We start from the raw sequence: 22,841 nt of genomic DNA on the forward strand, positions 1-22,841 counted from the left end.
AGATTGCTTACAGTATTTTTTTTTATTTCTGCATTAGTTTCTATTCTATTATTCTTAATTTTTCATTAATTTGGCGTTTGTGTATTTTGAATATAATGAAAGTGAGTAATACATTGAAACATCTAAATTATCCATGAAACTTTCAGGATTTCACCAACAGTTTCTGGAAATGGTCTTTCAAACATAATTTCAGCCTGCTGTGGAACAACAGAGTCATTTTGAACAAAAGGAAATCTATGTTTTCATGTTTTCAATTTCAATGCTTGAAGATTGTATAAGTTATTGCTGACATTTGAGTTGTAAACTTCCCATTGTATAATGCTTATGTATGTGCCTTATTTTTTGTGTGTTTTATCTCTTTATTGTTTATTCATTTATTGACTTTTCTTTTTCAATGTACCGGAAAGAGTGAGAAAGAGATTAGTGGTGTGTTTGGGTTCATTGTATTTGTGTTTGTATTGTAATATGTTAATGACGTAGTTAAGAAAAATGAATAATACATTCCTCCAACCACGCGGTGTCGCTACGTCATTTGTTCGCTCTTTTCCTATCGTGAAAAGAAGCTTCTCGCTCGCCGTCGCCAGTTTGAAGGAACTTTATTGATAACTGTGATCCTAGCTTGTTCGCCATGGGTGCACGGATTACGCGTGTGTTCCGAAACTTTAATCTAGAAAACAGGGTGCAACGAGAAATCTCCAAGGGGAAGCCCAACGTGGCTCCCCGCCACGCGGTCCAGCTGCCGCCGACGGTCAGCGCCTCCGAGGGTGAGAATCTCAAAGCTCCGCTAACTCACTTGTGTAACGGCCGATCATGGGGGTCACTTCAGAAAGTGACTCCCAAACTGCCCAGAGGTTCTGTTATCCTGTCACCGAGCTTGTGCTGTGTGTTTCAGTGGAGGAGTTGGTGAAGCAGAAGAACGACCCGCTGCTGTCCCATCTCAGGAACGTGTACGTGGAGTCCACAGATCCAGTAGCAGCTGAAGCAGAGGTCAGACTGAGGCTGGGTCTCTATGTGTGTCTGTTCCCTAGGGAAATTCAGTGTCCAGTTGCTTCATCACACAGAATAAAATATAATTAAAATTAACGACATTTTCTATAACAGAAAATTCCCACCACCACCGAATAATAATAAAAATGTCACAAAAAGCATAAGTAATGTAATAATGATCATCTACTCTCAATTTACTCAATCATCTTCCTCAATGCCTTTTTTTTTTTTTTAGTTCTTACAGCAGTCATACTTAAAAATCCCAGCTTATTTCCAGGCAGGTAGAATTATTGTATCTGCTTCAGCGTGTGTCTGTTTTAATTTGACGCTGAGTTCAGCAACTTGGTAGCTAGCTTTGAGAGCTCTCTCGTTCATCATTCATGCGGGTTCCCTCAGTAAAGCTGCATGTTTCTCAGTCTGTTCACGCAGTTGAACAAAGTATTCTGTGGCTTTGTTTTGTTTGGAGATGGCGTTTAAGTTTTCTTGGAACCATGGTTCAGCTTTTCTCCACACACCAAGCAGAACAAGCTCGGCTCGGTTGGTTCTTCCTCTAAAAGTAAATCCAAAAGAAAGAGAACTTTGATTGTACTGACTTGAGCTCATCTTTTTTTTTGCTTTCTTCTGACCACTACTCATACAAGGACCTTCATCTGGGTGAGAACTTTCTACAGGACCCAGTTCGGATTGAATCTTTTTTCTTTTCCAGTATTTATCCATCGCTACCCTCTATGTCAGTCAAAGCATCATGACTTATTCTGTTGGTTGAATGGTAACAGGTAGATAGACAAGTTAATTATCTAGCTTCTGCCATCTAGTGGAAGAGGATTTAATTGTTCTGCCTGTCACTTGCATAGACATACCAAGACTAATTATTTGCACTAAATAAATAATAGTTTTCTAATAAATTAAGTGAAATTGGATAGCTTTCTGCAGCACGCCTGGTGATCTCTCACAGCACAGTGGTTGTAAAATACCTGTCGTGTAGAGGGTTGTGGATGTTGTCCACAATGGACCAGAGTTTGTTCCTTGCCTCTGCCACTACCACAGAGCCCGCCTTCTGTATCTGTTTGTCCAGGCACGACGTGCCAACAATCTTAAGCTCCTAAGGAAATAAAGATAGAGTCTATGTTAGACGACCAGTCCAGTTTGTGATCCACCAGATCTCTATATATCACATAGATGTCGAGGTTCCTGTTTCAAAAAAAAAAAAAAAAAGAGAGAGAGAGTCAGTAAAGATCTGTGTGTCACAAACCCAAACTGCATTCCCAGTTATATGCATATATTATGTGTCCACTGCATAGTCATCGCTTTCACAGTTTGCTTGTTTGACCCGTTGCATTTCTAACCAGAGGTCATCCCCCCCAGCAGTAGTATTTAGGCATCCAGAATGTTACATAAAAATCAGTTTTACCTGTTTATCCCCTGACCTGAACCACATGCCGAAGTATCCTTGAGCAAAATACTGATCCCTTGAGAAACACTGAATGTGTGTGTTCTTGTGTGAATGTCACACTAGCTGCATTTCCATCACAGTTTTTCGTGAAATAAAAGCAGTATTTCGGAAATTTCGATTAAGTACAGTTTCTCTTTGTACGTTTTCCATTGAAAGGTGTTTTGCAAATGAGCTTTAACTCTCATAAAGTCTTGTCTTGTGGTATCTCATAATTCTCTTAAACTCTGGTCACCTGAGACTTTTTTTTGAGGAAGATGGACTTCAGATGAACTGGTCACACCACCCCCTGCGTCATCTCTGGTGATGCCGGTGATGGGGAAATGTAACAAAAGTGTTTCCATTGCACTTTTGTGATACACTTTTGTATCGAAAAACCACCTCATGAGAGCATAAAAGTTGCAAAATTTAGGTTTTGCGAATTTTTAGGAGGATTTATATTATAGGAATTTATATTATATGCAAATCTATTCTACAAGGTTCACCAAAAACTGATGCGGTCATCAAGTATGATGTTTCTACTGTGTATACATCTTAAATATCATTTAAGAATTCTGGTATACCTACATGGTAGGCTGCACACATTTATACTATAGTGACAGGACAAACTAATAATGGTTAGTGCAGGTACAAAGCTTTAAATTACCAAAACATTCACCATCCAGCCCTAAAGCCAATCCCAGCTGGCATGTAGCTAGAGGTGGGATGCACTGTCATGATGAACTGGTTCCATCAAACATGTGCGCTGCCTCAGTGAGTGCTGTATGTATCAAAAAAAAAACAAGTAATTTATTCTTATTCCCACAGCCATCGAAGAGAGTGGCCGTGGGGAAAGAAGTGGAGCGGCGCCCCCTCAGGTTCAGTGTGCCGGCCAGCCCGTTAGGCCTGGTGGATCTCACAGATGTTCCCAAAGGCAAACTGACCATCGCTGAGGCCCTGAAGGCCTTGGGAAGTCACCAGCACCGACCCCAGCAATGGACGCCTGAAAAGATTGCACAGGAATATTCTCTGGACTTGAAAGACACAAAGGCTCTCCTAGAGTTCTTCATCCCCTTCCAGGTTGAGGTCATACCCCCCAAAACTACAACTGCCAAGCAGATAAAGGCTTCTTATGACTAGAATCGTTAATGGCAGCCAAATGAGGAAAACTGTACTTGATTTATTTGTGTTTAGTATATTATATTGGGAGAGAAACCTGAAACTGCTGACAGAAGCAGGGAGTGAGTATTTATGGCTCGATGGAATAGGGACATTTTCGAGGTTGATATTTTGATACAAACTAAGGAAAACAAATCAATAACAGACATTTAATCTTGTAATGCAGCACTGGTTATCTGTAATCCTTTTGGAGAATGGTCACTATGCGCTCATTTCCACTTCATTAGGTACACTTACTATAACAGCAATCCATTAAATCCCCTTATATGACATGTTTAATGTTCACTTAATAATAAAACGGCATCAGAAAGGTAGTGATTCAACTCCAAAATGGTCTCCAAAATGAAAAGACGGTTGAATCAAAAGTTCTTTCAGTTATACCAGAACGAATGAATACCAGAACCTCCATGAAGCTAAGATTTAGCATTAGTTTTCACTAGTGTACCTGTTGAACTGGCAGGTCGGTGTAATTTAAATCCTTTCTTCCATGGAGGAGATCCTCTGATGGTTGAACACAAAGCTGGAGTCAGGATGGGGTTACAGCCGAGCTCAGGAAAATGATTTACTGATTTGTCCCTCATTGACGTTGCCAGGCTGTCCTATGTTGAAAGGCCGTGGGCACAATCAAGATAACGAAAATACGTTTTAAATACAAAGACCCACTGACACATTATCCAATAACGTAGCCGCACACAGATCACAGGTGGAAATGGGACACGAGTCTTTGTGTTAAGCTATTACATAACTTCTGCCTCCATGACTGCAATCACTAGAGAGAAATAAATGAATGCATTTTCTGAAGTACTGCAATATTTAGAAGCAAAACACTTGAGCGTGTCCATTTTATGCCACTTTATGCTTCTACTCCACTATCTTTACCCTTAACAAGAATGGTAGTCTAATTCGTCTGAGTCCATTAATTGAATAATACTTCATGAGTACTTTTAACAGCTTTAAGTAAAATTTGCTGATACTACTCGTGGACCCTATTGCAATGCTGAAGGCAGGAGTGTGCTTTTACACACAAATATAGTAATCATACCTAACACACAGGAAAGAGATCAGTATTGACTTTCTCATCTCACTCTGGCAAGGAAGCAAACAGCAGTTTGTTCCCAATGTGGCAGCGGGAATAAGAATGGCAACATCTAGCCATTTATTTCTACATGTGTACATGATGCTTATGAGATGTGTGTAAAGAGCAAAAAAAAAAAAAAAAATAAAAAATACCAACACTGCATAGCTTTGATACTATGATTCACCATGGCAACGGGTACATAAAGAGTAGAGTCTCTATTTTAATCCAGTACAGACCGTGATATTTATTAAAAACAGCAGTGGAGAACGGCGGCAATAAGTAACACATGTGCTGCTGGAAATTGTATTCAGTTTTAAAATGTCTTTATTCAGCCGTAACCTGACCCACGGTCGTATGATTATAAAGTCCAACTTAGTATTAAAGATGTTGTTGATGCGCAGGTGAAAATGTGTCAGTGCAAACAGACTCTGTGTTTCATTTATATATGTGTGTGTCTATATATATATATATATATATATAAACAAACCTTCCTCAACTGCATTGAATTACAATTTATTTCAACATGACCTTCTGCTACACATTAAGACTATATGTTAGAAAAAACATTTTGAAATCTTGGTGCAAAAAAATTATGTGTAAGTCAGTGATGGTGCAATTCATACACGATCACTTTTGACTTTTAGTTTTCTAAATTAAGGACCCCTCCAATCTATGTACAATATCCTTCCGGTATCACAGTCAGGATGCTGTTATTAAAATGAAAAACCTGGGTAGACAACCACTTCCTAGCTCACATAAATGTTCATTTGACAGGAATGGAGAGGCATAAATTAAATCTTAAATCTCTATCTTAGATAGTTAAGCCTGGGACTAAAGCACTGAACATTTATCAGTTTTTGTCAATGTGAACATAGTTTTACCAAGTGTCAAGATAGTAGGCGGCCACGTTAGTGTGCCGTTTTAATGCGTACATTCGAAGGAAGCAAGGTGTCTAAACAATATTATGTGTGAGAATGGGAATGATCTTGCTGCATCAGCTGCTGCATATACGCACACTTTTTAATGAAAATAAATAATACAATTCTTTTCAACCTTATTCTTTGTGTCGCTTTTTATTTCCGACAATCGCGGTGTTAAAATGCTCATATCATAATATCGTGTAAATGATCCAGTGTCATTTGACATTTCTCTTGTTCTACTGTTATTTTGAGTCTAATTCATCTCCCAAAAAACAACACAAATAAGGTTAAAGATGCATGCCCTGGATTTTACCATTACTTAGATTTCTGTTGATATTTAGGGCTTTAAAAACAACAGACTCTACCTCACAGGGAGCTGATGCAGTTGGGCCAGAACACGAGTGATGTGGTGATGTTTCTTCTTCGTGTTTTAAAATCCCGTCCCAACACACACGGCCGGGAAAATTGTGAAACAACTTTTGTAGTAACTTTGTCTCTTTTGTCATTTTTATCCATTGACTGCATACATTTTACCACCCACAGCCACAGCCACGGACTGGATGCCCACCGTCACATCCACGCGTGCCCAAAAACAGCGCTTCCTCCGGATGAAGACACACCCATCTGCATAGCCTCTCCTTTCTATTGGGTGTTGCTAGAAATGGGGCGTGGCCTAAAAAGTCCACTTTTGCCCACTCCACTGGCTCGTGGGGGGGAGGGGGCGGGTAGGGGGGTTCATCAGTTGATGTTACCCAGAGAGAGGGTGGGTTCTGCCGGAAGTTTTGTTGTTGTCTCTTCAAAATAATGTAGACGTTTGGAGCAAACTGCAGTGGGGAAATATTTATGTGCTTACAAGTGGTGTCTTGTGTGCAGATAATGTCACTAGAATTTTAATGAGGTTACAGAAATAATAAAATAAAATGTGAAAAATGCTCTCGTATTTGAGAAAGCATTTATGATGTAAAACTTTAAATCAACTCTGATTCCACTCACAGATGCGATGAGAACAGCCTGGAAAAATTAATGAGATTTCATCTCTAGGACACGTCAGTGGTCAAAGAGGTTTTTCTTGTCATATGTGGCAGGTGCAGCACACAGTGGTATGAGAGGACGTTCCTCTGGGAACATGGAGCTACAATGTAGTCTGGGACACAGGCGTTAAACATGTGGCTTGTGGGCCAAAAGTGGCCAGAGCTCTAAAACAAGTGGAAAAAATCTGGAGTTGTTGTGACTTATAGGTTATTATGCTGTTATGTTACTGGTCCGCCCCCTTGAGATCAAACTGGGCTGTAAAGTGTGCAGACGGTGCAGACAAACAGTGCAAGAACGAGAGACAGTGAAAAGACAAACAATATAATATAGACAATAATGTAATAATGCAAAGCGCTGCTGCAGGCTGAGGGCTGACGGGTTATGATATGACTGTGGTTTTGAGTCTGTGTAAAACTGAACTGAACTGAATTAAATGTGTAGATACACTGATCAGGCATAACATTATGACCACCTTCCTAATATTGTGAAGGTCTCCTTTGTGTCTCCATTGAAGTGCTGACTCATCAGAGAATGGACATGGACCTTCTGAGGGTGTCCTGTGGTGTCTGGTAACAGGATGTTGTTAGTGGGGGTCTTTGGGTCCTAACTTGATCAGTTTGGGATCTAATGAATTTGGAGGCCACCTTGTGCTGTTCTTCAAGTTTTTTTGAGTTGTTCCTAAAGCTTTTTCTGTGTCAGGCTGCAAGAAATCTTGGAATCTTGGACGCTATTTGCTTCACCTGTCTGGTTTCAACGTCGTGGCTGACATTTCACAATTTCCACAAAGCAAATTTTTCACACACAGGTTGTGTATTCATTTAAATTGTCTTGATTCAAAGCTAATATATCTTCTTTTGAGCTCGCTTGGTCGGTCTGGGGAGATGTCTCGTGGGTCTCCTTTGTGGAAGAACTCGATAAAAGCTATTCTTTCAGCCTTTACTTTGAAGGTGCAGACAGGACGTGGGCAGCCCACGGTGAGAGGAGTTCCTAATAGTGTTGTGATCATCTGGACTGGACTCCACACAGTACACAAGGGTTAACAGTCATGTTGGTGTATTTTGCAATGGAGGACGGGTTGCTCGTATGTCACATCTGGAAGAAGGAAAGCGGCGAAAAGACAGAAGAAAGCCGGAAAACCCCGATCTTTGGCTTGTTCGCTCCCTGAAAAAAAACGCGGAGAAACAGGGATGCCCGTGGAAACCAAACTCACAACTGCGGATTTCACTTCGCCCACAGCTTCGTCCGTGTAGGCGGTAGCGTCGCCGACTGCCGCGGTGTCGATAAAATACACGTCCACCGGGTCCTCGCTGAAAAGAAACGAAGCTCTTTGTCCGAGCCGACGAGGAGGAGGCTTCTCTGGGAGGCGGGATGCTCCGTTTGGTCGGACCGAGCTTCAGCGCCTGGGCGCGGGGCTCCACCATGGGAGAATGAATCAGGTAATACCAGCGGCAGCAGAGTGAACCTCCGCGGTCTGTGTCTTCATACATGTGTGTGAATGAGCTAAACTGCGACGCTGTTTTACAAACATGATGCTGCTGTCAGCAGAGTGTTTAACTCTCTGCGGACAGTTCGTCGCCTCGACCATTTTGGGTGTTTATAATAACGAACCGAGTTGTTTTTAAATGAGCGGTTACTGGCGTCTAAGGCGGCCGGCCGAGAGCTGCCGGGGTCGGCCCGCATGTCTGTGTTGGCCGGGGTGGAGGATGGAGAGTTGGCATGGGTAATTACTCCTATTCTTCTTCTTCTTCTTTTTCTTTTTTACATTAACAGTAACAGACTGAGCTCAGTGACAGTGATTTCTGGCCTGTGTTCCAGGGACACCGTCGTATGGCTGCCTGCTACTTTAATGCTCAGCTTTCTGTTTCCTGCAGCTACACAGATCTCTGTGTTATTGTACAAGAACGCAAACCAGTCACAACAAAAACAACTAACAGTGGCTAAGAATGAGGCTTTGATATTGATTTGCTTATTATTTAAGCTAAGGCCGATTTGCTGTCGTCTTAAACTATTGTTGAATAACTTTGAATGCCCCCCGTTGTGCAGCAATTTAAGATTAACCTCAGATATGACATTTTATCTGTCAGCAGTTTACACTGACATAGTTATTTGATTTAGGATCTTAAAAACATTAAATTGAACAGGTAACCATACTGTATTATATTTAAATTTAGAGTAAAAGACAGAAAATATACAACATTATTTTAAAGCTTAATTTATGCTGCTGCATGCTGTCAGTGTATGTACAGCTTAGGGGTTAAAGAAGCACTTACACCAGCGAGCTGCTGTACCTGTGTTGTTATGTAATTACAGCAGCGACTGGCCAGATGTGTTGAGTTTAACTCTGCACAAAATGCCAAGTCAAAGTGATTGGCTTACACTGGAGCTGAAGTAAATAAAATGTAGATTAACAGTTAGTTTCACTAAAATCACTGCAGCACAGAACAGAGAAGGCGTCAGAACAAAGGAGAACTTTGTGTGCTTGTCCAGAGGCTGAGCCAGTGAACAAGAACATGCGTTTCTGACCAGTCCAGGCTGTTAAGCATAATTTCAGCTTCTGCGTTTAAGTGTTACAGACGCTCTGGCGTTAGAGCAAATATGCTTCTGAGCACGGCCACGCGAGGACCTGTCGCACGTACCCTACACCGCTGTGAGAAATTTACACCTGTGCGCTCGTCAGTCTGACTCTGTAACAACTCCATCCATGCTGGGCAATGTGTGTCTTTTTTGCCAGTTGGTTTATATATATATTATCTATAGTATACTGCTATTATATACTGTTTAGTTACAATAACATTACCATCATATCATCAGTTCTACTGCCATCATCTTGCCACTGCACCTTATCCACCTGTGCATCTTATGTTTTTTATGTTTTTATTTTTGCACTTATTTTTCTACCTCAGTATTTTATTCTATTGTATTTTATTGTATTCAAATAGCAGACTGCTATGACGACCTAATTTCCCTTCAGGCATGATTAAAGTTATCTATGTATCCATCCATCCATCCATCTATCTGTCCTTAATTTTTGTTTCTTTGTTTAAATTTCGTCTGAATTCCAAACATGAGTGATATAAATCCTCAGTTAACCTTTCCAATTCTTTATTGATCCAAAGCAATCAATTCAAAAATTGCAGAAACGGAAACGCAGCTGGAAATACTAAAGCATAGTCACGTGACTACTAAGCGGACCAATTAAAGCTCTTGCGTTGCCACAGCGACTAGTTCCGTTTCTGGGGAGGTGCATGAATCCTCTGCAGCACTTCAGTACAGAAGCCTAAATTACGCACTCTCACATATATATATATATATATATATATATTTCTGTTGTCATGACGACACCCTAACGCTAGTTGGCACTGTGTCTTTTTTACCAGTCAGGTTAATTTTTGTTTACTTTTCTATTTCCTGCTTCACTTTCGACAATGGCGACTGAAGCTTTAGCACAAGACCGGACAAACAAATGTTTTTATCTCTCAACCTGCTCACTTAACCTTTCCTTTCCTTTCCTTTCCTTTCCTTTCCTTTCCTTTCCTTTCCTTTTTTTTTTATCCGAAACAGTCAATTTGATAATTGAGATGGAAAAGCAGCCGGAAATACTAAAGCGGAAACATGCTTTACCAAGCGGATCAATCACAGCTCTTGTGGGTATGCACATCAGGCTACACTGTTGGGGTCTGCTCTGGTCTGGGCTGATGCTGTAGCTGCAGTACTATAAATCACTATTAAGATGAAACAAACCAAGAAATCTGCATTTATTTGTCCGATGAGCTCCTCAGTCTTACAAGATGTTTTCATCCAAGTAGCTTCTTTAGCTGTAAAAGACTGCTGGGGATTTGGGGTTTAAATAGTTAGAAGTAAATCTTTGGGTGGTGCCTACCTGGAACTTACATCACTAGTTTCTGTTAATGACCAGATACTCATCTGTAGTTGGAGGAAACTTTTGATCCTGTTTTCCTTTCCAGTGAATGGTCCTCTAACGACCCATCATCATTAAGAGCATCAAGGTGTGAATGGGGGACATGAAACTTTTTTGGGGTGAGGTGTTTAAGGTAGTATTGACAGCCCCTTTCACTCAGTAAATACACGTGATGTCCATTGTTTCCCTGCAATGTACACGATGACGTATTAGAGAGAGGAACAAACAGGTACACAACTCTCACAGTGGGAGGTCCGACCTGGGACTTCTGCCGATGAAAGTGCACCAAAGGAGAGTCGACAATGAAAGATTACTTTAAAGGCACCGCCATGATTTTTGTGTTCATTTATACATCTGATGTATATTGTGTGATCCATCTCTGCACGGAGTCCAAATCTTGTAGTGTTTAAAATAAGTTACAGATGCTGATGGTTAACTACCAAACAGACATTTTTCCCCATTTAAGTAATTTAAATTTGGAGTAAACACGTTGTTCCTTTTTTTTTTTTCTTCAGTCTTCATTTTGTTATCAGACCAGTGTTTCCGAAACGAAACCAAAGAATCTGGTGTGACCATACCTTATTAGTTATTTAGAGACAGATGTGGGTATTTCTCTCACCGGCATGTCAACAGTGTTTCACAGTGTAAACGGAAATAAGTAAGTATTCTGACAGGTTGTTATTGCTTTAAACTATCTCCCAGTACACGCCACAGGGGATTTATTAGGCAGGATTAAAGGCAACCATTTCCCTCCTACCAACTCAAGGTTACAAGATGTGTGAAAAACTTCACTTAACTGTGTTGCTGCTGCAGCATTTGATCGCTACTTGGTGTCTCACAGAACACCAAGTAGCGATCATCCATTTTAGCTGCACATTTACTTGATTGCTTGCAGGCTGAAGTGGCTATTTTAACATTTTAGGTCACTGCACCCTTAAAGGAAGGGAGAGAGCGATATGGCTCTAACCTCCCCATTGAGATAGGCTGCAGCACACTGTGTTCAGTATTCCGATGTGCGGGGCCTATATCTATTTGGAACACGTAAATGAAGCTGGAAGTGGGCCAAGATAAAAACAGCTTCTCATTTGCTCCAGTTCGCCAGGTTTTTATTGTGGCAAACAATAGGCTTGTCATCACCGTGACCCAAAGCACAGTCCGCTCAGAATCACTGCCGCTAGCCTGTTTATGTCCTTAATGCAGCTTTTCACCCTCTCGAGTGTCTTTGTGACATGACGGCGCTATCTGTTCAATGTCTACGTATCCAGGTATCACAGCAGCGGGCGAGCTGGGATTTAGCACGGCCACCGAACAGGTTGACGAGCGCCGTCCTCGTAGTGAGCTCGCTGTTGAACGAACACAGCCACGTAGGACTAACTCCAATGAAAAGCCTAATTCGTCAGCATTATTATTTACGAATGGACCCTTTCCTGCTGTGCAGTTATAATGTGGCATCGCAGCTCAGCCATTATAATGATTCCAGGCAGTCAGACATTACAGCCTCCAGTGTTTATACTAGTGATAAGGTTTTTTTTTTTTATGGCAGTATTTGTCTTGTCCCCAGTTGAACACTAGCTGTCAGTTAGTGACAGCTGCTATATAAAGCACTTTAACAGGAGTCCTTATCACACTTGACACAAACAGAAAAGATTTTCTATTTTACACTTTGGCGAAACGATTTTCATTTTCTTTATACGCTCTGTTTCAGTTTGTGTTTAAATCCTGCCTGTCCTGAATGCACTTTGCACACTCTCTTTGTGAGAGGTAATGAGCAGATTAACAGTAACATGAGGTCTTACGGATGTACACAGCTGTTGTATGCCTATAAATAGTTCTGTTCTAACTCCCTCTTAAATATTCATTTTGGCTTTCCTTTTTGTGTGAGGATTAAACAAATGGATTCATGAACAAGTTCACCAGCATTCAGTTCATCGTGTAGCTGCTGTAATAACCTTTTTACAAGGAGGTCCAATGAATAGTAGCAGTTGTAACATGACCGTAAATGACTGCCTTTGTAAACAGTTGGAAACATCCAAACCAAATAATTAGTATAGATGATCAGTGTAACCTGCACTGACTGGCCTGCGCTCAGCTAATGCAGCTATACATAACTTGAGGTTAGCATCAAATGAGAAAGCTCTGCTGGACATAAATTCAATTCAGCGTATGGATGTAAAGGTATATTTATTAATGACTTTAGTAGAAAGTTCTAAGGTTTCTCTGGTTAATAACCAAACGTGAATACATCTGCACGTTTGGAGGTGAAAGCTAGTCACATAAAACCTACTCTGCTCAGACCAAAAGCTACTTCCCAGCAACGAGCTAGGCTACAAAACAAAACCTAGACTAAAACCTGAGGTACACCAATGATAATATGGCAGAGAGACATATATAAATTGTGCAATGTCAATGTTTCATAGCTGGTAGGAGCAAAAATTAACTGTTGCTGCTGGGTCTCATATAGCTGCTTAAATCTTATAGCCTTCTAATCCTTAAATTGACTCTACAATGAAATGTTATCAAGATGACATGAAGAAGCAGGGACTATTATTTATTTTATCATTTATTTTGACACATTTCATATTTAAACACATTTAAACAGCTATGTCTGGAAAGTCAATAGCAGCGTGACCGGCCACAAAAAATAACACCATTGGAACAATGTTGCGCTATATTCAGTCTACATAAGGATACCATTGTGACCTTGGACCGGGTTAGGGTTGTTGTTTTTCTCATTCATAAAACGCTAAAATCCAGTAGATTTTCGGGGACAGCTTTAGGCGGGGGACAGGTCATCCAAAACCGGGACTGTCCCCACAAATTGGCAATGTCTGGTCACCCTAAAAAAATTGTTGTGTTTTCATTGCATTTACAATTTTTTTTTTTTTTAAAATGTTTACTTTCTTTTCTTTCTTTTTTTTTCCAGAGTCTCACATCCATGAAGATGGCAACATGTGGCGCTGAGTTGACAACCCCTGCACCCGCAGCATCATGTTTGATGTGACCTATCCAGTGACGATGCCTGTTCACCCTGGGGAAGAATGGTTTACTCCACTAGGATTCCCCTCTCAGAGGCAGGGGACATTAACACAAGTCTCTGCTGCCTCATTACGGGGCTGCTGAACCTTTCAGAGAGGCCGCAGATGGAGACCATCTCTATGGCGAACGTTTCCCTGGGCGCCCGGTCTCCGCCAGAACCAACCGCCCCGGGAGTGGACGACGCACAGATGCTGCGAGGCGTCGGCCTGCCTCTGCAGATCGTCTTCTGCGTCGTCATGGTTGCCATCCTGCTGGTGGCCCTGGCGGGGAACGTTGTGGTGTGCCTGATGGTGTACCAGAGATCTGCCATGCGGTCGGCCATCAACATCCTCCTGGCGAGCCTCGCGTTTGCAGACATGATGCTGGCCATCCTGAACATGCCCTTTGCTCTGGTGACAGTTGTGACCACCAACTGGATTTTTGGAGACGTTTTCTGCCGGGTTTCGGCCATGTTGTTTTGGTTGTTTGTGATGGAAGGTGTGGCTATACTGCTTATAATAAGCATAGATCGTTTTCTTATTATTGTTCAGAAGCAAGATAAGCTGAGCCCACAGAGAGCTAAATTGCTCATCGTGGTCACCTGGGGACTCTCTTTCATTTTCTCCTTCCCTCTTGCTGTTGGCTCCCCTCTCCTACAGATTCCTCCCAGGGCCCCTCAGTGTGTGTTCGGCTACAGCACCGAGCCTGGTTATCACGCCTATGTATTGATACTAATGCTAGTCTTTTTTTTCATACCCTTCATGGTCATGCTGTACACATTCATGGGAATCCTGAACACCATCCGCCACAATGCCATCCGCATCCACAGCCACTCGGACAGCATCTGCTTGAGCCAGGCCAGTAAGCTGGGCCTGCTGAGCCTCCAGAGGCCCTTCCAAATGAACATCGACATGAGCTTCAAGACCCGTGCCTTCACCACCATCCTCATCCTCTTCTCCGTGTTTACAGTGTGCTGGGCGCCCTTCACTGCCTACAGCCTGGTGACGACCTTCAGTGACGGGTTCTACCAAAAAGACAGTTTTTTTCAGATCAGCACGTGGGTCCTGTGGTTGTGCTACCTCAAGTCCGCCCTCAATCCTCTTATTTACTACTGGCGCATCAAGAAGTTTCGCGACGCTTGCCTTGATCTAATGCCCAAGTACTTCAAGTTTCTTCCTCAGCTGCCAGGCAACACCAAGAGGCGCATACAGCCGAGTGCGGTGTACGTATGCGGAGAGCATCGTTCTGTGGTTTAATTGAAAGATGTGCTCTGCGCTGTCGAAAACACATAATAATTCCTGTTTTGTCATTTGGTGGCATACTTCTCTTATCAGAATGCCTATTCAGAATGGAAATATCATTGCATTAAAAAGGCAGAAGGCGGAGAAGGTGGCTTATTGCGACAGGAATTAGTTAGAAGATCCAGTCAAGAATGTCCAGTTTAAGTTGAACTTGCAGGAGTTATAAGGCTTGACTGATAAGAAACTACTGAACACTGCAAGCGATTATACAGTAGAGCGTAGAAACTGGGCTGGGTATTGTTAGATTTCCGTCTGTACTACATGCATTATCTGTTATTTATCCCATATAAAACAACTCTAACACTAGGGACATTTGGTGTCAATCAGGGACCTACTTTATAAGATAATGTATAGTAACTCAAGGTTTTCCAAACTTTTCTCTTTGGTCAATGAAGCTGACTCAGGTTCTGCTGTGCAACCTAACCAGGGTACTTCCGTCACGTGACAACAGACGGTTGTGTATAAGGGAGAAATTATGATCTCTAGATCTATTGGAGCTTTAGAATAATTCAGTGAGACAATTGTTAGCATCTGTTGACAGTTTTGGATGTTGCTGTGGTGCGATGTCCTGTACTTAGAACTAGAAGGTTCAGAGGACTAGTACATGGTTGTGGAGAGTGATGCACCTCTCGAGCTAGAATTATGTTCTTTATGTTGTTATTACAGAATAATCCTTAGTGTGTGCTGCAGATTTGATTGACCTATGTAATGCAGGTTAAGTCAGGGTCAGCATTTTGCTGGATGACCTTGCATTATTTGCCCCAGAATGCCAGATATGTTTTAATGCAGTGCTATTGTCAGTCTGACCATTTTATGCTGAGGTTCAGCACCAGTCAGGATTACCAAAATGGCAAACACAACTGGACTCACTGTGTAAAAGACTTTCGTTCAAAGAGACACCCTCACCATCAACCACGTAGATGGTTAACCGGTGAAACCAGTTATCTTCTTATGATTTGAACAGTGTCTAATTTTACTCGGGTGAAGAATAGTCACACGGCAGCTGTTTAGCTATTTATAGCCTGCCGACAGCTGGGAGCTTGTGGCAGAAGTTTACTTCTTTCACAGTTTTCTGGCAAAAAGGTGTAAAGAAAGTCATGTGAGGGAGTATAAAGAGCAAGCACACATATGGAAGAAAAGGAGGCGGATGAATGGGGCCACAGACACAACAGTCTGGGGTTTGTGCCTGTGAAATACATCAATGCAGATATTGTTTTTTATTTCTTACATGGCTTCTTGACATTTTAAACATGTTATTTCTTTCAGTTATTTTCAGTTTTTGGTGGAATTTTCATTTAGAAAACAAAACTACGTTGTTAGGTTTAGGAAAAGATGATGGTTTAGGTTCAAATCAGCCCTGTTTTAATGTCAATTATATTAAAAAAAAAAAAAAAAAAAAGCTTTTCTGACGGGTACATATAGAAGTGATAGCTACTGACATCTGGGTGCTAATAGCACCTCCCTTAATTTAATAAGCTTCTCATTTTGAAAGGGAAACACATGTTTTGGCAGTCCGCAGCATTCAGGACTTCAACACGTCATCATCTACCCCCACTCACTCAAAAGTGAATCTAGAATAAGGCATAAGAGCACTGTTGTGTTGCTGTGGTGATGCCATTGGCAACTAATGTCTGTATAGAGACGTGGGACCCAAGTCCCACCTTCTGCCTTTAGACAAACATACATTTCTGAAGAGGCCCATCAGGTCCTGATGCACTTAATTAAGAAGAATGAACACTTGATGGGGGGTGGTTCTGACTTATCCTGCCACCAGCCAAATGGAGATTACTTGGCTTCCATTCTGGAGAGCTGTCATGTTGTCCATACTCATACAATCTGTGGTCCAGAATCCTTCTGGAGCTTAGGTTAATATTTTCCAAACTTGAATCTTGAGCTTATCTTGTACACCACACTGGAAGTTGCCTTTTCAGCATGTGAAGATTTGAAGCCATTCAGGCCAGCTTATATGGAGAAGAACCAAACAACAGGCAGCTGTTCCAGCTGTTGTGTCTCAAACAGACCAAACAACGGGAACTGTTTGGTTTTACATGGTAGAGGAGCTGAGACTCATCTACACCAGCAGCAGGGGCGGCTTCAGTAGTAGTGCTGGTGTCGTTTTAAAAATGTTTCTTACTCGTGCCAATTCAAGTTGAGTCTTGGTACAGATACTAGATACTTCTTTGGTACCAAAGTTCTCTGTATTGCTTAACACACGAAGCCATAAAACTATTTGCCTGAAATGAATCTAAAATTGTCAAAATGAAACTTTGTGATACCTTAAATTCCATACACAGCTCTTCTTAGTAGGGCTGCACTGATGCCATCACAGTAGCTACGGCTCTTTCTTTCCCTAGTCAGCCCACACACTCTTCTTCTTTGACTGCGCCACAGTGTAAATTGGTTTAATAAAAAGGTAGGTGTCTGAAGGAATCCACAAAAACAAATGAAACCCTTAATATCTAATGAAATGCACTGAATGGCAAATACTGTGTGAGAATACCAACGGGTGAGTTTTATTATTATTATTATTATTACTACTATTATTATTTTTTGTTCAGTTTTCTTATAGTAATTTGAGCTCACCTCTTTTCTTGCCACTGCAGTTGCTGGGGAAGGACAGGGTGTTTAGCTGCATAGAGGATGCTTTTTTAAGGCATGTAAATTAACAGCTTCAGTGGAACCTGATTGTGGTCGTTAAGTGGCCACAGCTCATTTGAACGTGCGTATTTAAATGTTTTGATTGTGCCTATTAATTAGTCCATTTGCCGGTCAGAATGCTGCTATATCTGGTGAAAATGTGCAATTTCAGTGTGTTGTACCGTTGAATGTAATAAAGAAATAGACATTTCTTACCTTGGTAAACTGTCTTAAGTGTTTTTGTTGTTGTTGTTTGAGGATCCCAATGTCCCCAGCTAGATTTAAAGGTTTTTTTAGGAGCTTTTTACAAATGTGCTTGTGCCTATCCAAAATATGTGGCCTTCAGAGCTCGACGCTAGGCTCCTTGAGCCACACAAAGCACAGGCAAACTGAGAAAACCTTCTCATTAATCTAACGGCACGTTAAAGTGCAGCATTTACAGAAATAAAAACTGAGAACACTAATCGGGTACAGAAATGTGGTGTGAATACAGCTGTTGCTATGGTGACTTATGAAGTTGAAATGAAAGTAACGGTGGTTTAGGAAGATTGGAGCGTAAACGGTCTCGTATCATGGTTCAGATGTTGCTGTGGGTGTGGAGAAGTAAGAACAGTCCATTAAAATTTCTGACATAGCACAGATATGATGCTCTTGTGAAACAATACCCATAGATAAGGTGACATACCGTATATTTTAACACAAGGAAAAATTACATTGACAGTCACGTATTTAACAGAAATATCAATAGGTTTGACATCCATATATATTGTTAACTGTCTCTGACACAAGCTTGATGACTGGTTGCTAGAGGTTTGCTGCATGCTTTGTCCATTTAACCCCCCCATAATAATTCAATGGGATCTTTCCAGAACTGGTAAACTTGTTGCTGTGCTTATGATCCAGTGCTGGTTCAGCTTCAGCAACGTGACCCCAAACCATAACGTTTCCACCAAGCTTCAGAATTTTCTCTTTTCCTGAAAAAACATCGAAGCATCACTTTAGCTATGGACGTAGAACGGACCAAACCAGAGGCTTCACGACTCCAGAGTTGCTTCTCTAACCACTAGGCCACAACGACGCCGCACATTAAAAGCAAGTTTTCTCAGATGTGGATCCTTGATGCTGTTAAGAAGATGCTCATTTTTAATACAAAGTCATATTGAAATAATAATAATATAACATATTGGACTGATTTAAACTATTTTAAAATCGCATGTTTTTTTAGTCGACACCATCAAGAAAAACAACAGTAGAACTCATGACTATGTTTGATTGTGAAAGTTATATTTAACTATTTTACAAGCAGACATTTGGCCTTTTAACGGTAGGAAGACTGCGGATGATGCCAAGTGTGACAGTGAGTCTTACATGATTAATTGCACGACCCTGAACCTGAAGGCTACAGTATACAGAATATTTTTCACACCTGCGTTTTTCCTCTACTCAAGTTGAAATGTGAAAAAGGCTTGTTTCCACCAACCCTAGCATTGTCGTCATATAGTGTTCTTTATATAGAGTTACATGTACTGTGGGTTTTACACATTGTGGTTTCTAAATTGAAGGTTGCGCTAATGTAATCACATTAAAATGCAGGGCTATTAAATATTTCCTGCTGGATTCACATACAGTTCTAAATATAAATGCTTCTAATTTCATAAATCCACTGAATAACATATTTCCATTAATGTTTCTTTGTGTATGTAAACACATTTTCTGTGTAAGGTGTCATGTTTTGGAGCCCGGTGTTAATGCCTCTGTGCACGCTCTGCATTAATTACCCTCCTCGCAGTGCATCACCTGTGTCTCCTATTTCCACCCAGGGACTCCACTTCCTGTCATCCTCTCCAGTGAGTGCTTTCACGAGGGTGGCGTGTGTCTGCTGTGCATTTATGCATTACCGCCCCGTACGATGATTTCCCACCAGTCTGTTTTGACTCTTAGCGGGCCAGCCAGTCAAACGCTTCATGGTCCAGTCAAAGGCAGGGTGCTGTGTGGTTCAGCAGATAACAGGAACGCTGTGAGGTGGAATTAGCTGCCGCGCTGTCAACCAGCCTCAAGTCTGTTTGCTGCCTCTTGGTTGGGAGCTCCCCCAGAGCTCTGTGGGGGGGCACAGAGCTGGCTGTGTGGGGCATCCCCTAGTAGATTTATCCAGCCTAGTGCTCACTATTCAAAGTTCCATCTTATATCTTCTCTTGCCCTGTGGATCAATGTCTGTCTCAATGCCAATATTAGATACCTGCCTTAACCTGAACTATAACCCTGACCACTGAGGAGGTGCGCTACAGAAGACATAATTGAAGAGGACCATATTTAAACACAAGTCCATCCTTACTAGATGGTCACTCAGCCACACAGAAGCTGAGCTTCCTGTGTTTCAGGTGACTCATTCCTGAGGCTTATTCACCAGGTTTATAAATGCCCTCTGCTTGCTCCAAGCCAAGCATCTGCCTATAATTTCACTTGCTGCTTGCTTACTTAAGGTTGCAACAACTAATGGACGAAATTCATCAATCCTAAGTATAACAATAGTTGCCAACGGTTTTCATAATCACTCGTTTGGTGCTATGTTAGGATGCGTGGTAAGCATGTTACAAACTTCTTCTAAGTCAGTCAATTCTTTGCCAAAGCTCACATTATTTCACCATCTACCTTGATTCTGGAATGAATGTGGCAGAGACCAGCAATACAGCGGAGATAAAGGCAGCATCTAACATTATTAAAGCAGAGAACGATTTGGAGGAAAAATGGGATACAATGGCAGAATATTTCTGTATGAGCACTGGAGAAGAAAACCATGCTGGAATCATGAATGATATTACCAACACACAGTGATATACAGTTATATACCGTAAGTGTGGTCATCCATTTGTGTGGCAAAGCCAAGGAAGAATCAATGGTGGAATGTATGATAAGGAAAAATCCTCCTAGAAGGGGAAGTCGTGAATTAGTATCAAGTTTTGCAGAGAATTTATTTATTTTAATATTATAGTCTTTTGCCACCATCACACACCATGTTACCTTTGGTAGCAAAATTGTAGCTAGCAGACCAATCTTCTGTAGTGATTACCACATCTTTCACTTCAGATTGGGTACTTGGGTACTAAAGGTTTTTTTTCCATGTTAAACCTGTGATTAACTGGCACCAGGTCTAGGGTGTGGTAACTCCACCTTCCAGTGTAAGGGATTAGGCTCTGACCCAGATAAGAGGGTGTAGAGTGTTGGTGGTACCTTGCACTGGATGAAATGCAGAATCTTCCACGTGCTGAACTGTCCTTGAGCAAGACACTGAAGCTCTGCCCTGCTTGGTGAATGTGTGTGTGCACTTGTGTGAGCGAATAGACGGTAGCTGACAGTGAATCCATTGGCCGACTGGGGCCTTTCTGGGTGGAGTTTGCATGTTCATTGGATCATTGGTGATTCTAAATTGGCTGTAGGTAGACTGGTGACCTGTCCAGGGTGTACCCCGCCTCTCCCCCAATGACGGCTTTCCATGGCTACAGGGGAACAGGGACCATCCCTGTGTTCCCCCAGGTCCTATGTTTCCCGCGTTGTATGTGACCAGGGAACATAGGACCCTTTTTTTAAAAAAGGGTTAGGGTTAGGGTTAAGGTTAGGGTCCTGTGGAACATAGGTACGCTCCCAGGGGAACACATGCCAACCGACACTGGACAGATCTGGACAGTCAATCCCCGAATAAAACCAGAAACAGAAACCGAGAGAAAATGAATGAATAAAGCACTGCTGGTGAATGAAAAGCATGTATCAGAATAAGAAATCAGATAATCAGAGAAGGAAACTACTCTACAACCAGACTGCCTACTTGGAGTTTGCCAAACCCCCAATTAAGACTAGACTAAGACAGACTTCATTGTCATTCAAGTATACATCAAGTGTACACAGAGCATAATTTCATTTCTTTGCTCAGCATAGTATTAGAATATACAACAGCAGGTTAGTTAGGTAAGCTATGTATAGAGGCGGGCGTGGTGATAGCAGAATGCTATTGCATAAAAACCAAATGAACAATTTCAGTAACAAGCTACTGTTTAACATACCCAACATTACTTGACTAATAACAAATACATATTAAAGTAACAGTCAGTAATAGTGAGTGACAACCAAGGTACACCAGAAACACTGAAAGCAAAAAGTGATCATGTAAAATGACAAATGACAAAGACTCTCCAGGAGTTAGAGTTGCCTGCAATGGGCTATTACACTCAGTCTTTCCAACTTTGTCATTATTTGTGCAGACAGACTGCCTCCGTAAAATGTCAATGTTATCAGTTTAAAAGGATTATATTATAATTGAAGACAATAACAACTGAGTAAATGCGCATTAAGTGAAGGGATGTGAGTGCCTTCAGGGGGCCTTCTGTTGGTTGTGTTTTCTGTCCGTCAATTAAAAGTAAAAACGTACCAACGCCAAAGTTTCCTTTGACCCCTGCTTTCTGCTACCCTCTCATATTATGTTGCTCGCGTCAGGGATATGATTGCAAGTCAATAATTTAATTTGAAACAGAATGACTTTCAAAGCTGTCCACCTTTAATGTCAGCCCAAAAGACACATCAAAGGGAATTTAATCTATGTGGACCGTGAGACATGAAAGCTTTAGCAAATGAGGCTGCTGGCTGCTTGTAGCATCATGTGGCAAACACTGGCCGCCCAGAAAAGGTCACCAGGTTGTTATTCCCGGGCAGGTTCCAGACTGGCCAGACCCCCAGTCACCCACAGCAGGTCACTGAGGTTCACATCAGGGACAGATACTGTGGGCACTGAGAAGAGTTGAGTTTGATTCGCAGCTCACTTGTGATTATAAAGGACGGCGTTCTTAATCAGCTTTCTCCCTGGGATTCATTATGCAGCCGGCAGTGAGTAATGAGCATGTTCAGAGCTTTGAAGCTCATTTTAATCATGGCACAGAAGACTATTACTAAGCAACAGGAACTTGCAGATATCTCAAGAGGACACATGGACACGGTGGTTGGAGTGATGTTCATCTAAGCAGAACTGATAAAGTCAAAGAGGCACTTGTGGTTATCCTGCTCTGTGTAGCATGGTGGCATCCTTATAATTCCCTCTAAGTATTGCACACTCGGATGCGTGAACATTCACAAAAACAGATTCCCCTTCCCTAAAGGGAATACAAGGCTTTTGTTCTTAAATAGTGTCTACTTTGTCACACGTTCAGTTGTTTGTGTGTAGACTGAATTCCCAAAGACAATTTTATATCAGCTATTCCATCCAGGTGAGAAAGTGACCCATCATCAGGATTATTTCTGTTTTTTATTTTGATCTTGAAAGTGCTTTAAAGACCTCTGTGTATTTTTATTGTGTTAGTCC

General features: G+C 41.6%; 2 protein-coding genes across 2 annotated transcripts; both read left to right on the forward strand.

Annotated features, from left to right (window-relative positions):
* The first annotated feature begins 543 nt into the window (after window positions 1-543).
* Window positions 544-5,730, forward strand: ndufaf4 (NADH:ubiquinone oxidoreductase complex assembly factor 4). The gene is made up of 3 exons (XM_047573902.1): window positions 544-764; window positions 893-987; window positions 3,245-5,730. Exons 1-3 carry the CDS (start codon window positions 629-631, stop codon window positions 3,554-3,556), a joined length of 543 nt encoding a protein of 180 aa, XP_047429858.1. The 5' UTR covers window positions 544-628; the 3' UTR covers window positions 3,557-5,730.
* Window positions 5,731-7,603: 1,873 nt separating this feature from the next.
* Window positions 7,604-17,722, forward strand: gpr63 (G protein-coupled receptor 63). Its single transcript, XM_047574493.1, has 2 exons — window positions 7,604-8,061; window positions 13,468-17,722. Exon 2 carries the CDS (start codon window positions 13,583-13,585, stop codon window positions 14,813-14,815), a length of 1,233 nt encoding a protein of 410 aa, XP_047430449.1. The 5' UTR covers window positions 7,604-8,061; window positions 13,468-13,582; the 3' UTR covers window positions 14,816-17,722.
* Window positions 17,723-22,841: the final 5,119 nt, after the last annotated feature.

This window comes from Mugil cephalus, chromosome 21, assembly GCF_022458985.1.
Source record: "Mugil cephalus isolate CIBA_MC_2020 chromosome 21, CIBA_Mcephalus_1.1, whole genome shotgun sequence".
NCBI classification, from domain to species: Eukaryota; Metazoa; Chordata; class Actinopteri; order Mugiliformes; family Mugilidae; genus Mugil; species Mugil cephalus.

Excerpts from the sequence above, each read along its gene's own strand:
- gpr63 (XM_047574493.1), top strand. The coding sequence starts at position 13,583 with ATGGTTTACTCCACTAGGATTCCCCTCTCAGAGGCAGGGGACATTAAC.
- ndufaf4 (XM_047573902.1), top strand. The coding sequence starts at position 629 with ATGGGTGCACGGATTACGCGTGTGTTCCGAAACTTTAATCTAGAAAAC. Across the intron at positions 765-892 it reads GACGGTCAGCGCCTCCGAGG|TGGAGGAGTTGGTGAAGCAG; the intron begins GTGAGAATCTCA and ends TGTGTGTTTCAG. Across the intron at positions 988-3,244 it reads CAGTAGCAGCTGAAGCAGAG|CCATCGAAGAGAGTGGCCGT; the intron begins GTCAGACTGAGG and ends TTATTCCCACAG.